The following is a 14275-nucleotide window of genomic DNA, read 5'->3' as shown; positions in this document are numbered from 1 at the left end:
AGTTCTGATATTTGTAACACGTGGGTGACAACCGCGGAGGTGAAGCACGGCTTTTGCCAAGACCTTCCACCACAACAATCAGAGTCCCAGTGCCAGCACTCACGGATATGACACTACTAACATTCACTTACCAATCTGCTCTTGACATTGTGCTGAAAGGTAAAGACACCATGATTAGGAGCTCCAGAGTTGGGCTGCACAGCCAGACAGTCAAAACAAAGTGCCCGAATGCATTGCAGCACTGGCCTTAGGACACAGCCTTGGCAAAGCCAAAGCTGGAGAACACCAGCTGGAACAGGGAGACCAGGGTGGAGGCAGGCTAAGAAATGCACCCGTCTGGGGACACTCGGTATGGCTGGAATAGCCCTCCTCACCATCTCCAAGGCCTTATCCCCATCGGGAATGCATGCGGGCAAGCACAAGGACTCACCATACTTGGCACGAAGCTCCTCTGCACAGTCACCACAGCCACCACACAAGAAAACAACAAATTAGGCCCAACTACATCGTGCCCCGCACTTGCAGTTAGCATAAGGTTTCTCTAGAGGGACTTAGGCTCACACCCGCACAAGCTGACACTCACGTCCCCCACCATCACCACCCACAACTCAAACGGCAGCAGACAGGGCTGCCCGGGGCTCAGGCTCTCCCTCTCCACCCTCCACAGCTCTGTCTTCCCTCCACAGACCCTTTTGCACACTCTTCTCTTCCAAACACTCCAACACACACATCCCCATCACCAGCACCACACCACGACAAATAAACCTGAATACTGGTGGGAGGGATGCCTTCAGAGGGGACAGTCCCACTCACCATTCTCCTTCTTCAGAGTCTCTGCAGAAAGACAAGGAGGAAGGGGGGAAACACCTTGGTTAGCACCCTATCACTCACAAATGCTTGGGAACACTGCTGTGGGACGCCTTCAGCAAGGCACCCTCAAGCTACATAAACACAGTCGTTTTCCTCAAAATTCCTCACACACACAAGCACTGGGACATCACGTTGCAGAAGCTCACCTTTCTCTGCATCCTCCTGCGCTCTGCCTTGCTTCTGGAGCTCCTCTGAAAAATACGTGCGGGGAGAAGGAAGAGAGATCACGATCTGTCCCAGGAAGGAAGCGATGCCAAATGACACGAAAAGGTCCCCGTGAGCTCTGGCCACAGCAGCACCCAGCTGCAGTGATGGGAAAGCCCCACGGCCCTCCATGCTGCTCCCCATCTCTCAGGGACATGGTCCATGCGCGACCAAACGTGGAATAAGCCACCCCCACAAAAATGTCCCCGCACCCGCTTTTCCACATCACACAAGCACCTCTACCAGCCCTTAGTATGCATCACGGAGGCTGGAATTCCGCTCCCGTGCATCCACTTGTTTCCACAAGCTGCTGAGTTCAGGATTGACACTGCTACATGCCTCTGGAAATGTAACACTGGCAACTCCTCAGCATCAGTAATCCAAAGCATAAAAGAACATCCCAGTACTTCTGCTCATTCAGGAATGGCTCAGGGAACAGCCCAGCAGACCAAGAGTAGCAAATCCCAACAGAATTCGCCTTTCCCCTAGCGTCTTTGTCCCATCATCACACAGTGACAGAATACCGTGAAGATACACCTACCAAGCTACTTCGGACATTGTGCCAAAAGGGAAGCAAACCATTAGCAGAATCTCCACAGCTGCACTGCTGAGCTTGCACTCCAATTTAGAAGTTCTCAAAGCCATTGAGCAAGCGGCAAGGGGCTCAGACTTCCCCGTGGATGGCATTTCCTTTCTTTTGGGATGCAGGTCATCACGAGGTAATTCATTCAAACTTCTCACAGCAGCACTGACACCCAAACTACAAACTGCCTCCCCCATCTGAACAAGGTCCCAAACGTTAGCAGAACTTTCCAGCAGTTCTGATATTTGTAACACGTGGGTGACAACCGCGGAGGTGAAGCACGGCTTTTGCCAAGACCTTCCACCACAACAATCAGAGTCCCAGTGCCAGCACTCACGGATATGACACTACTAACATTCACTTACCAATCTGCTCTTGACATTGTGCTGAAAGGTAAAGACACCATGATTAGGAGCTCCAGAGTTGGGCTGCACAGCCAGACAGTCAAAACAAAGTGCCCGAATGCATTGCAGCACTGGCCTTAGGACACAGCCTTGGCAAAGCCAAAGCTGGAGAACACCAGCTGGAACAGGGAGACCAGGGTGGAGGCAGGCTAAGAAATGCACCCGTCTGGGGACACTCGGTATGGCTGGAATAGCCCTCCTCACCATCTCCAAGGCCTTATCCCCATCGGGAATGCATGCGGGCAAGCACAAGGACTCACCATACTTGGCACGAAGCTCCTCTGCACAGTCACCACAGCCACCACACAAGAAAACAACAAATTAGGCCCAACTACATCGTGCCCCGCACTTGCAGTTAGCATAAGGTTTCTCTAGAGGGACTTAGGCTCACACCCGCACAAGCTGACACTCACGTCCCCCACCATCACCACCCACAACTCAAACGGCAGCAGACAGGGCTGCCCGGGGCTCAGGCTCTCCCTCTCCACCCTCCACAGCTCTGTCTTCCCTCCACAGACCCTTTTGCACACTCTTCTCTTCCAAACACTCCAACACACACATCCCCATCACCAGCACCACACCACGACAAATAAACCTGAATACTGGTGGGAGGGATGCCTTCAGAGGGGACAGTCCCACTCACCATTCTCCTTCTTCAGAGTCTCTGCAGAAAGACAAGGAGGAAGGGGGGAAACACCTTGGTTAGCACCCTATCACTCACAAATGCTTGGGAACACTGCTGTGGGACGCCTTCAGCAAGGCACCCTCAAGCTACATAAACACAGTCGTTTTCCTCAAAATTCCTCACACACACAAGCACTGGGACATCACGTTGCAGAAGCTCACCTTTCTCTGCATCCTCCTGCGCTCTGCCTTGCTTCTGGAGCTCCTCTGAAAAATACGTGCGGGGAGAAGGAAGAGAGATCACGATCTGTCCCAGGAAGGAAGCGATGCCAAATGACACGAAAAGGTCCCCGTGAGCTCTGGCCACAGCAGCACCCAGCTGCAGTGATGGGAAAGCCCCACGGCCCTCCATGCTGCTCCCCATCTCTCAGGGACATGGTCCATGCGCGACCAAACGTGGAATAAGCCACCCCCACAAAAATGTCCCCGCACCCGCTTTTCCACATCACACAAGCACCTCTACCAGCCCTTAGTATGCATCACGGAGGCTGGAATTCCGCTCCCGTGCATCCACTTGTTTCCACAAGCTGCTGAGTTCAGGATTGACACTGCTACATGCCTCTGGAAATGTAACACTGGCAACTCCTCAGCATCAGTAATCCAAAGCATAAAAGAACATCCCAGTACTTCTGCTCATTCAGGAATGGCTCAGGGAACAGCCCAGCAGACCAAGAGTAGCAAATCCCAACAGAATTCGCCTTTCCCCTAGCGTCTTTGTCCCATCATCACACAGTGACAGAATACCGTGAAGATACACCTACCAAGCTACTTCGGACATTGTGCCAAAAGGGAAGCAAACCATTAGCAGAATCTCCACAGCTGCACTGCTGAGCTTGCACTCCAATTTAGAAGTTCTCAAAGCCATTGAGCAAGCGGCAAGGGGCTCAGACTTCCCCGTGGATGGCATTTCCTTTCTTTTGGGATGCAGGTCATCACGAGGTAATTCATTCAAACTTCTCACAGCAGCACTGACACCCAAACTACAAACTGCCTCCCCCATCTGAACAAGGTCCCAAACGTTAGCAGAACTTTCCAGCAGTTCTGATATTTGTAACACGTGGGTGACAACCGCGGAGGTGAAGCACGGCTTTTGCCAAGACCTTCCACCACAACAATCAGAGTCCCAGTGCCAGCACTCACGGATATGACACTACTAACATTCACTTACCAATCTGCTCTTGACATTGTGCTGAAAGGTAAAGACACCATGATTAGGAGCTCCAGAGTTGGGCTGCACAGCCAGACAGTCAAAACAAAGTGCCCGAATGCATTGCAGCACTGGCCTTAGGACACAGCCTTGGCAAAGCCAAAGCTGGAGAACACCAGCTGGAACAGGGAGACCAGGGTGGAGGCAGGCTAAGAAATGCACCCGTCTGGGGACACTCGGTATGGCTGGAATAGCCCTCCTCACCATCTCCAAGGCCTTATCCCCATCGGGAATGCATGCGGGCAAGCACAAGGACTCACCATACTTGGCACGAAGCTCCTCTGCACAGTCACCACAGCCACCACACAAGAAAACAACAAATTAGGCCCAACTACATCGTGCCCCGCACTTGCAGTTAGCATAAGGTTTCTCTAGAGGGACTTAGGCTCACACCCGCACAAGCTGACACTCACGTCCCCCACCATCACCACCCACAACTCAAACGGCAGCAGACAGGGCTGCCCGGGGCTCAGGCTCTCCCTCTCCACCCTCCACAGCTCTGTCTTCCCTCCACAGACCCTTTTGCACACTCTTCTCTTCCAAACACTCCAACACACACATCCCCATCACCAGCACCACACCACGACAAATAAACCTGAATACTGGTGGGAGGGATGCCTTCAGAGGGGACAGTCCCACTCACCATTCTCCTTCTTCAGAGTCTCTGCAGAAAGACAAGGAGGAAGGGGGGAAACACCTTGGTTAGCACCCTATCACTCACAAATGCTTGGGAACACTGCTGTGGGACGCCTTCAGCAAGGCACCCTCAAGCTACATAAACACAGTCGTTTTCCTCAAAATTCCTCACACACACAAGCACTGGGACATCACGTTGCAGAAGCTCACCTTTCTCTGCATCCTCCTGCGCTCTGCCTTGCTTCTGGAGCTCCTCTGAAAAATACGTGCGGGGAGAAGGAAGAGAGATCACGATCTGTCCCAGGAAGGAAGCGATGCCAAATGACACGAAAAGGTCCCCGTGAGCTCTGGCCACAGCAGCACCCAGCTGCAGTGATGGGAAAGCCCCACGGCCCTCCATGCTGCTCCCCATCTCTCAGGGACATGGTCCATGCGCGACCAAACGTGGAATAAGCCACCCCCACAAAAATGTCCCCGCACCCGCTTTTCCACATCACACAAGCACCTCTACCAGCCCTTAGTATGCATCACGGAGGCTGGAATTCCGCTCCCGTGCATCCACTTGTTTCCACAAGCTGCTGAGTTCAGGATTGACACTGCTACATGCCTCTGGAAATGTAACACTGGCAACTCCTCAGCATCAGTAATCCAAAGCATAAAAGAACATCCCAGTACTTCTGCTCATTCAGGAATGGCTCAGGGAACAGCCCAGCAGACCAAGAGTAGCAAATCCCAACAGAATTCGCCTTTCCCCTAGCGTCTTTGTCCCATCATCACACAGTGACAGAATACCGTGAAGATACACCTACCAAGCTACTTCGGACATTGTGCCAAAAGGGAAGCAAACCATTAGCAGAATCTCCACAGCTGCACTGCTGAGCTTGCACTCCAATTTAGAAGTTCTCAAAGCCATTGAGCAAGCGGCAAGGGGCTCAGACTTCCCCGTGGATGGCATTTCCTTTCTTTTGGGATGCAGGTCATCACGAGGTAATTCATTCAAACTTCTCACAGCAGCACTGACACCCAAACTACAAACTGCCTCCCCCATCTGAACAAGGTCCCAAACGTTAGCAGAACTTTCCAGCAGTTCTGATATTTGTAACACGTGGGTGACAACCGCGGAGGTGAAGCACGGCTTTTGCCAAGACCTTCCACCACAACAATCAGAGTCCCAGTGCCAGCACTCACGGATATGACACTACTAACATTCACTTACCAATCTGCTCTTGACATTGTGCTGAAAGGTAAAGACACCATGATTAGGAGCTCCAGAGTTGGGCTGCACAGCCAGACAGTCAAAACAAAGTGCCCGAATGCATTGCAGCACTGGCCTTAGGACACAGCCTTGGCAAAGCCAAAGCTGGAGAACACCAGCTGGAACAGGGAGACCAGGGTGGAGGCAGGCTAAGAAATGCACCCGTCTGGGGACACTCGGTATGGCTGGAATAGCCCTCCTCACCATCTCCAAGGCCTTATCCCCATCGGGAATGCATGCGGGCAAGCACAAGGACTCACCATACTTGGCACGAAGCTCCTCTGCACAGTCACCACAGCCACCACACAAGAAAACAACAAATTAGGCCCAACTACATCGTGCCCCGCACTTGCAGTTAGCATAAGGTTTCTCTAGAGGGACTTAGGCTCACACCCGCACAAGCTGACACTCACGTCCCCCACCATCACCACCCACAACTCAAACGGCAGCAGACAGGGCTGCCCGGGGCTCAGGCTCTCCCTCTCCACCCTCCACAGCTCTGTCTTCCCTCCACAGACCCTTTTGCACACTCTTCTCTTCCAAACACTCCAACACACACATCCCCATCACCAGCACCACACCACGACAAATAAACCTGAATACTGGTGGGAGGGATGCCTTCAGAGGGGACAGTCCCACTCACCATTCTCCTTCTTCAGAGTCTCTGCAGAAAGACAAGGAGGAAGGGGGGAAACACCTTGGTTAGCACCCTATCACTCACAAATGCTTGGGAACACTGCTGTGGGACGCCTTCAGCAAGGCACCCTCAAGCTACATAAACACAGTCGTTTTCCTCAAAATTCCTCACACACACAAGCACTGGGACATCACGTTGCAGAAGCTCACCTTTCTCTGCATCCTCCTGCGCTCTGCCTTGCTTCTGGAGCTCCTCTGAAAAATACGTGCGGGGAGAAGGAAGAGAGATCACGATCTGTCCCAGGAAGGAAGCGATGCCAAATGACACGAAAAGGTCCCCGTGAGCTCTGGCCACAGCAGCACCCAGCTGCAGTGATGGGAAAGCCCCACGGCCCTCCATGCTGCTCCCCATCTCTCAGGGACATGGTCCATGCGCGACCAAACGTGGAATAAGCCACCCCCACAAAAATGTCCCCGCACCCGCTTTTCCACATCACACAAGCACCTCTACCAGCCCTTAGTATGCATCACGGAGGCTGGAATTCCGCTCCCGTGCATCCACTTGTTTCCACAAGCTGCTGAGTTCAGGATTGACACTGCTACATGCCTCTGGAAATGTAACACTGGCAACTCCTCAGCATCAGTAATCCAAAGCATAAAAGAACATCCCAGTACTTCTGCTCATTCAGGAATGGCTCAGGGAACAGCCCAGCAGACCAAGAGTAGCAAATCCCAACAGAATTCGCCTTTCCCCTAGCGTCTTTGTCCCATCATCACACAGTGACAGAATACCGTGAAGATACACCTACCAAGCTACTTCGGACATTGTGCCAAAAGGGAAGCAAACCATTAGCAGAATCTCCACAGCTGCACTGCTGAGCTTGCACTCCAATTTAGAAGTTCTCAAAGCCATTGAGCAAGCGGCAAGGGGCTCAGACTTCCCCGTGGATGGCATTTCCTTTCTTTTGGGATGCAGGTCATCACGAGGTAATTCATTCAAACTTCTCACAGCAGCACTGACACCCAAACTACAAACTGCCTCCCCCATCTGAACAAGGTCCCAAACGTTAGCAGAACTTTCCAGCAGTTCTGATATTTGTAACACGTGGGTGACAACCGCGGAGGTGAAGCACGGCTTTTGCCAAGACCTTCCACCACAACAATCAGAGTCCCAGTGCCAGCACTCACGGATATGACACTACTAACATTCACTTACCAATCTGCTCTTGACATTGTGCTGAAAGGTAAAGACACCATGATTAGGAGCTCCAGAGTTGGGCTGCACAGCCAGACAGTCAAAACAAAGTGCCCGAATGCATTGCAGCACTGGCCTTAGGACACAGCCTTGGCAAAGCCAAAGCTGGAGAACACCAGCTGGAACAGGGAGACCAGGGTGGAGGCAGGCTAAGAAATGCACCCGTCTGGGGACACTCGGTATGGCTGGAATAGCCCTCCTCACCATCTCCAAGGCCTTATCCCCATCGGGAATGCATGCGGGCAAGCACAAGGACTCACCATACTTGGCACGAAGCTCCTCTGCACAGTCACCACAGCCACCACACAAGAAAACAACAAATTAGGCCCAACTACATCGTGCCCCGCACTTGCAGTTAGCATAAGGTTTCTCTAGAGGGACTTAGGCTCACACCCGCACAAGCTGACACTCACGTCCCCCACCATCACCACCCACAACTCAAACGGCAGCAGACAGGGCTGCCCGGGGCTCAGGCTCTCCCTCTCCACCCTCCACAGCTCTGTCTTCCCTCCACAGACCCTTTTGCACACTCTTCTCTTCCAAACACTCCAACACACACATCCCCATCACCAGCACCACACCACGACAAATAAACCTGAATACTGGTGGGAGGGATGCCTTCAGAGGGGACAGTCCCACTCACCATTCTCCTTCTTCAGAGTCTCTGCAGAAAGACAAGGAGGAAGGGGGGAAACACCTTGGTTAGCACCCTATCACTCACAAATGCTTGGGAACACTGCTGTGGGACGCCTTCAGCAAGGCACCCTCAAGCTACATAAACACAGTCGTTTTCCTCAAAATTCCTCACACACACAAGCACTGGGACATCACGTTGCAGAAGCTCACCTTTCTCTGCATCCTCCTGCGCTCTGCCTTGCTTCTGGAGCTCCTCTGAAAAATACGTGCGGGGAGAAGGAAGAGAGATCACGATCTGTCCCAGGAAGGAAGCGATGCCAAATGACACGAAAAGGTCCCCGTGAGCTCTGGCCACAGCAGCACCCAGCTGCAGTGATGGGAAAGCCCCACGGCCCTCCATGCTGCTCCCCATCTCTCAGGGACATGGTCCATGCGCGACCAAACGTGGAATAAGCCACCCCCACAAAAATGTCCCCGCACCCGCTTTTCCACATCACACAAGCACCTCTACCAGCCCTTAGTATGCATCACGGAGGCTGGAATTCCGCTCCCGTGCATCCACTTGTTTCCACAAGCTGCTGAGTTCAGGATTGACACTGCTACATGCCTCTGGAAATGTAACACTGGCAACTCCTCAGCATCAGTAATCCAAAGCATAAAAGAACATCCCAGTACTTCTGCTCATTCAGGAATGGCTCAGGGAACAGCCCAGCAGACCAAGAGTAGCAAATCCCAACAGAATTCGCCTTTCCCCTAGCGTCTTTGTCCCATCATCACACAGTGACAGAATACCGTGAAGATACACCTACCAAGCTACTTCGGAAACTGTGCCAAAAGGGAAGCAAACCATTAGCAGAATCTCCACAGCTGCACTGCTGAGCTTGCACTCCAATTTAGAAGTCCTCAAAGCCATTGAGCAAGCGGCAAGGGGCTCAGACTTCCCCGTGGATGGCATTTCCTTTCTTTTGGGATGCAGGTAATCACGAGGTAATTCATTCAAACTTCTCACAGCAGCACTGACACCCAAACTACAAACTGCCTCCCCCATCTGAACAAGGTCCCAAACGTTAGCAGAACTTTCCAGCAGTTCTGATATTTGTAACACGTGGGTGACAACCGTGGAGGTGAAGCACGGCTTTTGCCAAGACCTTCCACCACAACAATCAGAGTCCCAGTGCCAGCACTCACGGATATGACACTACTAACATTCACTTACCAATCTGCTCTTGACATTGTGCTGAAAGGTAAAGACACCATGATTAGGAGCTCCAGAGTTGGGCTGCACAGCCAGACAGTCAAAACAAAGCGCCCGAATGCGTCGTAGCACTGGCCTTAGGACACAGCCTTGGCAACGTCAAAGCTGGAGAACACCAGCTTGAACACTCAGACCGGGCTGGTGGCTGGCTCACTCATACACTTATCTGGGGACACTTGGCATTGTTGGAATAGCCTTCTTGACTATTTCCAAGGCCCTGTCCCAATAGCAAATGCTGGAGGGCAGGCAGAAGGATTCACTATTCTTTGCATGGAGGTCCTGTGCCCACTCAGCATGGGCTCCTCAGAAGAATCTATTCCACTTTTAGACCTGCAGGTCCCAGGGTGCTGCCCACTGGAGCTGCCCACTCCAGCCATGTATAGCAAAGGCAGGTCTTGGCACATGTCGCATCGCATCCACCCTCACAGACCTCTGATTTTGGATGGGATTACTGCCACCTGCTCCAACCATCACTTTCCCCCAGCACACACGATTCATCCGGGCCCAGGCTCTCCATCCGGCCACCCCATCTCTGGCTTCCCTGTGCAGCCCTTTTTACACCCTCATCTGCTCCAATGTCTCCACCAAACTCATTACAACCTCCAACAGAACCGCCCATCTCAACAGCCTGCCAAGCAGTTGCATGGGTGGCCAGCTGTGAAACAGCTCCACTCACCAATCTTCTTCTTCAGGGTCTCTGCAAGAAGAAAGGAGGAATGAAAGAGTACCATTCTTAGCACCCCATCCTCCACAAAGAGTTGGGAAAAAGAGTGGGAAGCCTTTGACAATGCACACCGAAACTACACCAACATTTCATTATGCTGGTAATTCCTCATGCACAGAGGCATTGCAGCACCGTCCTTCCTGTACATACCTTTCTCTGCATCTTCCTCTGCTCTTCTTTGTGCTAGCAGTTCCTCTGAAAAAGAATATCACTCTTATCTACTCCAAAGTCTCCACCAAACTCATTACAACCTCCAACAGAACCGCCCATCCCAACAGCCTGCCGAGCAGTTGCATGGGTGGCCGGCAGTGAGACAGCTCCACTCACCAATCTTCTTCAGGGTCTCTGCAAGAAGAAAGGAGGAAAGGAAGGAAATGTTGTTATGGAGCTCCCCATTCTCCATAAAGACTTGGGAAAAAGTACGGGAATCCTTTGACAAAGCACACTCACAATGAATGTGTAGACCTGCATTATTCAAGAGAACCCTCATGCACAGTGCCATTGGGGCACTACCCTGCATGCACTCACCTTTCTGTGCATCCTCCCCTGCTCTTTCTTGTGCATGGAGCTTCTCTGAAAAAGGGACATGGATATTGGTGAGAGCAATCAGGACACCTTTCCTCGCAAACTATTCCCCTGTAACTTTCAGGAAAGGAATGGGATGCCTTCAGCATGTCACACTCATCCTCCACTAACCCCTCACTTAGTCAGGCCTTTCCCATGCACAGTGGTTTTGAGGAGCACCCACATCACATTTTAATTGTCCCTTCTTTCCCGTGCAGACCAAGACTTAAACCTCACAGTCTCCTATTTGCTCTGTCACTGTACCTTGGGCTGCTTGCTCTCAATGTCCAATACTTAAAATCTTGACACAGGAGAAATGTCACTAAGAAAACGGTCCAGTCAATATTTGAGTTCAAATATCATAAGAACATCCTCCCATCTTGTCATGGTTTTGTTTTTTTTTATTTGATTTTCAATATTCCACATCAAAACATCATGTACTGGAATTAAAGTGTTAATGCTCTAATTCTATGTACCTATCCCTATACATTACGGAAGTCATGGGATCTGACCCTTCCTGGGGGGGGCGGTCTCTTACTGCCTGGCAGTGGGTGCTGGAGGGTGCTTTCCTAGCCGTTCCAAGCTTTTTCCAGGTTTGACTCGGTCTCGGGAACTCTCTCTCATATCTTATTTGATTTATTAGTCTCAATTTCAATTAGATTGTATTATATTGTATTATTTTGCATTCCGATATCATAGTTAGTAAAATAAGTTTACCTCCATAGATTGTTGCTGCTGTTTTTTTCCTTTTCCCCCTTTCTTCCCATTTTGTGGGCCCAGGCGGGGGGTGGGGAGGGCAGGGTCCTACTGCCCCCCTGTCACGGGCATAAACTGATCTAGTTAATTCCGTGACACATCTGCACCAAATGCACAGTAGGTCACAGAAGAGCGCTGAGGCCACAAAGAGACCTTTGCACATTCACCATTCTAATATGGAACTCACTCCATGACCATTCTTCATTATAACACCATCAACACACACACTGATTTTTCTCTGCGTGCTAAAATGACAATTTATGAAAAATAGCACCTCAGTGGTTCCTTACTTCTCGGGGAATGGTGTTCTACTTCCCTCGAGTTTTCTCCATAGTTGTTCCACCTCATCAGTTAGATCTGCATTTATTAGTGTGTATTCTGGTCAGTTTGTAAACTGTGGTCTCCTGCCACAAATTCCTACAGACCGTGACAAATGCATTCTGTGGCAGGAGAACAGCCTTGCCTCAGAGATGAGGACAGCCATTCTGTGCTCACACTTCGGTCCACCAAATAAACATATGTCCTACACACTCATTGTAAACCAAGCAACTCACTCTACTGCACTCTTCCTTCTTTGGTTTATGATATCTGACACTCATAAGGACCTTTCCTACCAAAGGACTGGACATTTTCTAGAAGAAGGAAAAGTGTGTGTGCAGCTGTATACCTGCCTTCCTCATAACACTTTGGAACTCCCTCCCTCAATGAGGTCTTTTGGGACAGTGGTTAGAAGGGAAATAGCAAAAGCTTTTTTCAGAGTTCTCTCTCAGCATCATGGTTGCATTGTTATTCTAGATCTCTTCTCAGAAAGGTCCATCTTAAAAGCATACTCCTTAAAAATTTGATATGTATCAATCCTGCAATTTGCCAGAAAGTGAAATATATATCTCAACTAAGTGCTATGAAGTTCTCCCACACCTAAATGTGAAATACACATCTGTACTTAAAAGACAAAAATAAAAATAAAAATAAAAATAAAATAAAAAATCAAGAAAACTCACTTGTGTCAGTGAATGGATGGCAGAGGATAATTTTGAAAATCTGTAGTTAAATGCTAAAAATGGAACTACATTATTACCATCATGACAGAGCCTAAAATCATGGAATACTATTCCCAAAAGAAGTCAGATTTGCATTCATTTTCTCACATTTATACAAAAGGATGCAGATCTTGCTTCACATAAAATGCCCCAGAGGCTTTCTTATTGTTCTTCAGCGTCATTGGCATTCTCAGTATGCAGAAGCCATATTGTCTCTTCTGCTGCACACAGAAGACTATTTTTATTTTTTATATAGGTAATATTAAGCATGCCCAACTATTTAATTTCAATTTCAATTAAAATATTTGCACATGAAAATTGATTTTGGTGAATTCTATACACTGGGGAGGAAAAATGAGTGTGAAAACACACCCAATTCATAACATATTTACAGACAGATACCCAGTTAATAAAAAAGTCTTTCCGTAGTTCATTACTAAGCCAGAAAAGAATAAATTAGTAGTAATGATATGAAAAGGAAAGATGAGACAATGAAAAAGGTATTTCATTTGAGAAAACCAACTTCAGAATGTCTGGGTGCTAGAAACACAAATGTCTGGAAAGGCAAAGGGCAATACTGTTCTGTGAAGATGAGGGAAGACGTTAATTTTGGAAGATGGAAAGCTTTGAGGTACATTTGGAAGGCTGAAGCCACTCTTGAGTGAATTTGTTAACAAAAAGATTCTCTTGAAGGAATCCAGAGCTGCGAGTTTCTTGGAAAGAATGAGTTATCTCCAACATAGGATGTCTATGCCACTTGGGAGGACAATAAAAGGCTGGAAATTCTGGGTGAGAAGGCTATCGGAAGTTCTCTGCTACGAATTGTAAATTGGGGGCTTTGGCATGGTGGAATAGCTTACCTACTGCAGTAATGAAGCAAAAGAGATAAAGAATCCAGAGCCAGTCATGGTTTTCTGAAAAAGGGAGAAAAAGCAATTTTTTTAAAAAATGACAAATAATTTCTTGCAATATAATACAGGTGTAGAGTGGCAGTGGAAGTCATATAATCTGTGCCATTTGGACATGGTTGACAGAAGAACATTTTTCAAAATAATTACTCATCTGGGAGAGTGATGAGGACCACAAAATATTTTAAAGAAAGCTTAGACATAGTACTGAAGTTTTTGTATGATAACACTTCTTAAACACCCTGGAGATAAACGAGGAAGGAAATATCTGGGAATGTTTAAATTAATGTTGATTTTGGAATTATGCCCCCACTATTATTCAAGAGCCTGCTTATTTAGCAGACAATTTCTGAATCAAGTAATATTGCTTCAAGTGATATAATAAAATTGTTCTCACTGAAGTTGAATTTCAAAGCTATGACTGAGTAGAATTTACAGAAGATGACCTGAGCGGTCCTTTCCAATATTAATGATTTCATGATTCTATGATTCTGAGGGAGCTCAGCCCTAACCTTGCTGCTCAATATAATCTTTCAGTCAGAATAATTCTTAAAAAGCTTAATACAAAAGATCTGTCAGCATTGAAAAGCAGATATTCACAGTGGGAAACAGGATAGATGCACTTAGCTGAGAAGCCGCAGTCTTCCTGGCCTTCCTG

At 49.1% G+C, this 14275-nt stretch overlaps 1 protein-coding gene across 1 annotated transcript in view; it reads right to left on the bottom strand.

Moving 5' to 3' along the window:
* Positions 1–14275, bottom strand: part of LOC116239061 (uncharacterized) — a 39834-nt gene that overhangs the window by 19097 nt on the left and 6462 nt on the right. The window contains 14 exon segments of the mRNA XM_090127491.1: positions 431–451; positions 1017–1061; positions 2023–2043; positions 3914–3934; positions 4213–4233; positions 4596–4616; positions 4799–4843; positions 5805–5825; positions 7696–7716; positions 7995–8015; positions 8378–8398; positions 8581–8625; positions 12671–12723; positions 13566–13623. Coding sequence (XP_089983617.1) covers positions 431–451; positions 1017–1061; positions 2023–2043; positions 3914–3934; positions 4213–4233; positions 4596–4616; positions 4799–4843; positions 5805–5825; positions 7696–7716; positions 7995–8015; positions 8378–8398; positions 8581–8625; positions 12671–12723; positions 13566–13623 — 435 coding nt within the window.

Source organism: Phasianus colchicus, chromosome 31 (assembly GCF_987193195.1).
Source record: "Phasianus colchicus chromosome 31, bPhaCol1.hap1.1, whole genome shotgun sequence".
In the NCBI taxonomy this organism is placed as follows: Eukaryota; Metazoa; Chordata; class Aves; order Galliformes; family Phasianidae; genus Phasianus; species Phasianus colchicus.
This window is presented reverse-complemented; position numbering and strand designations above follow the sequence as displayed.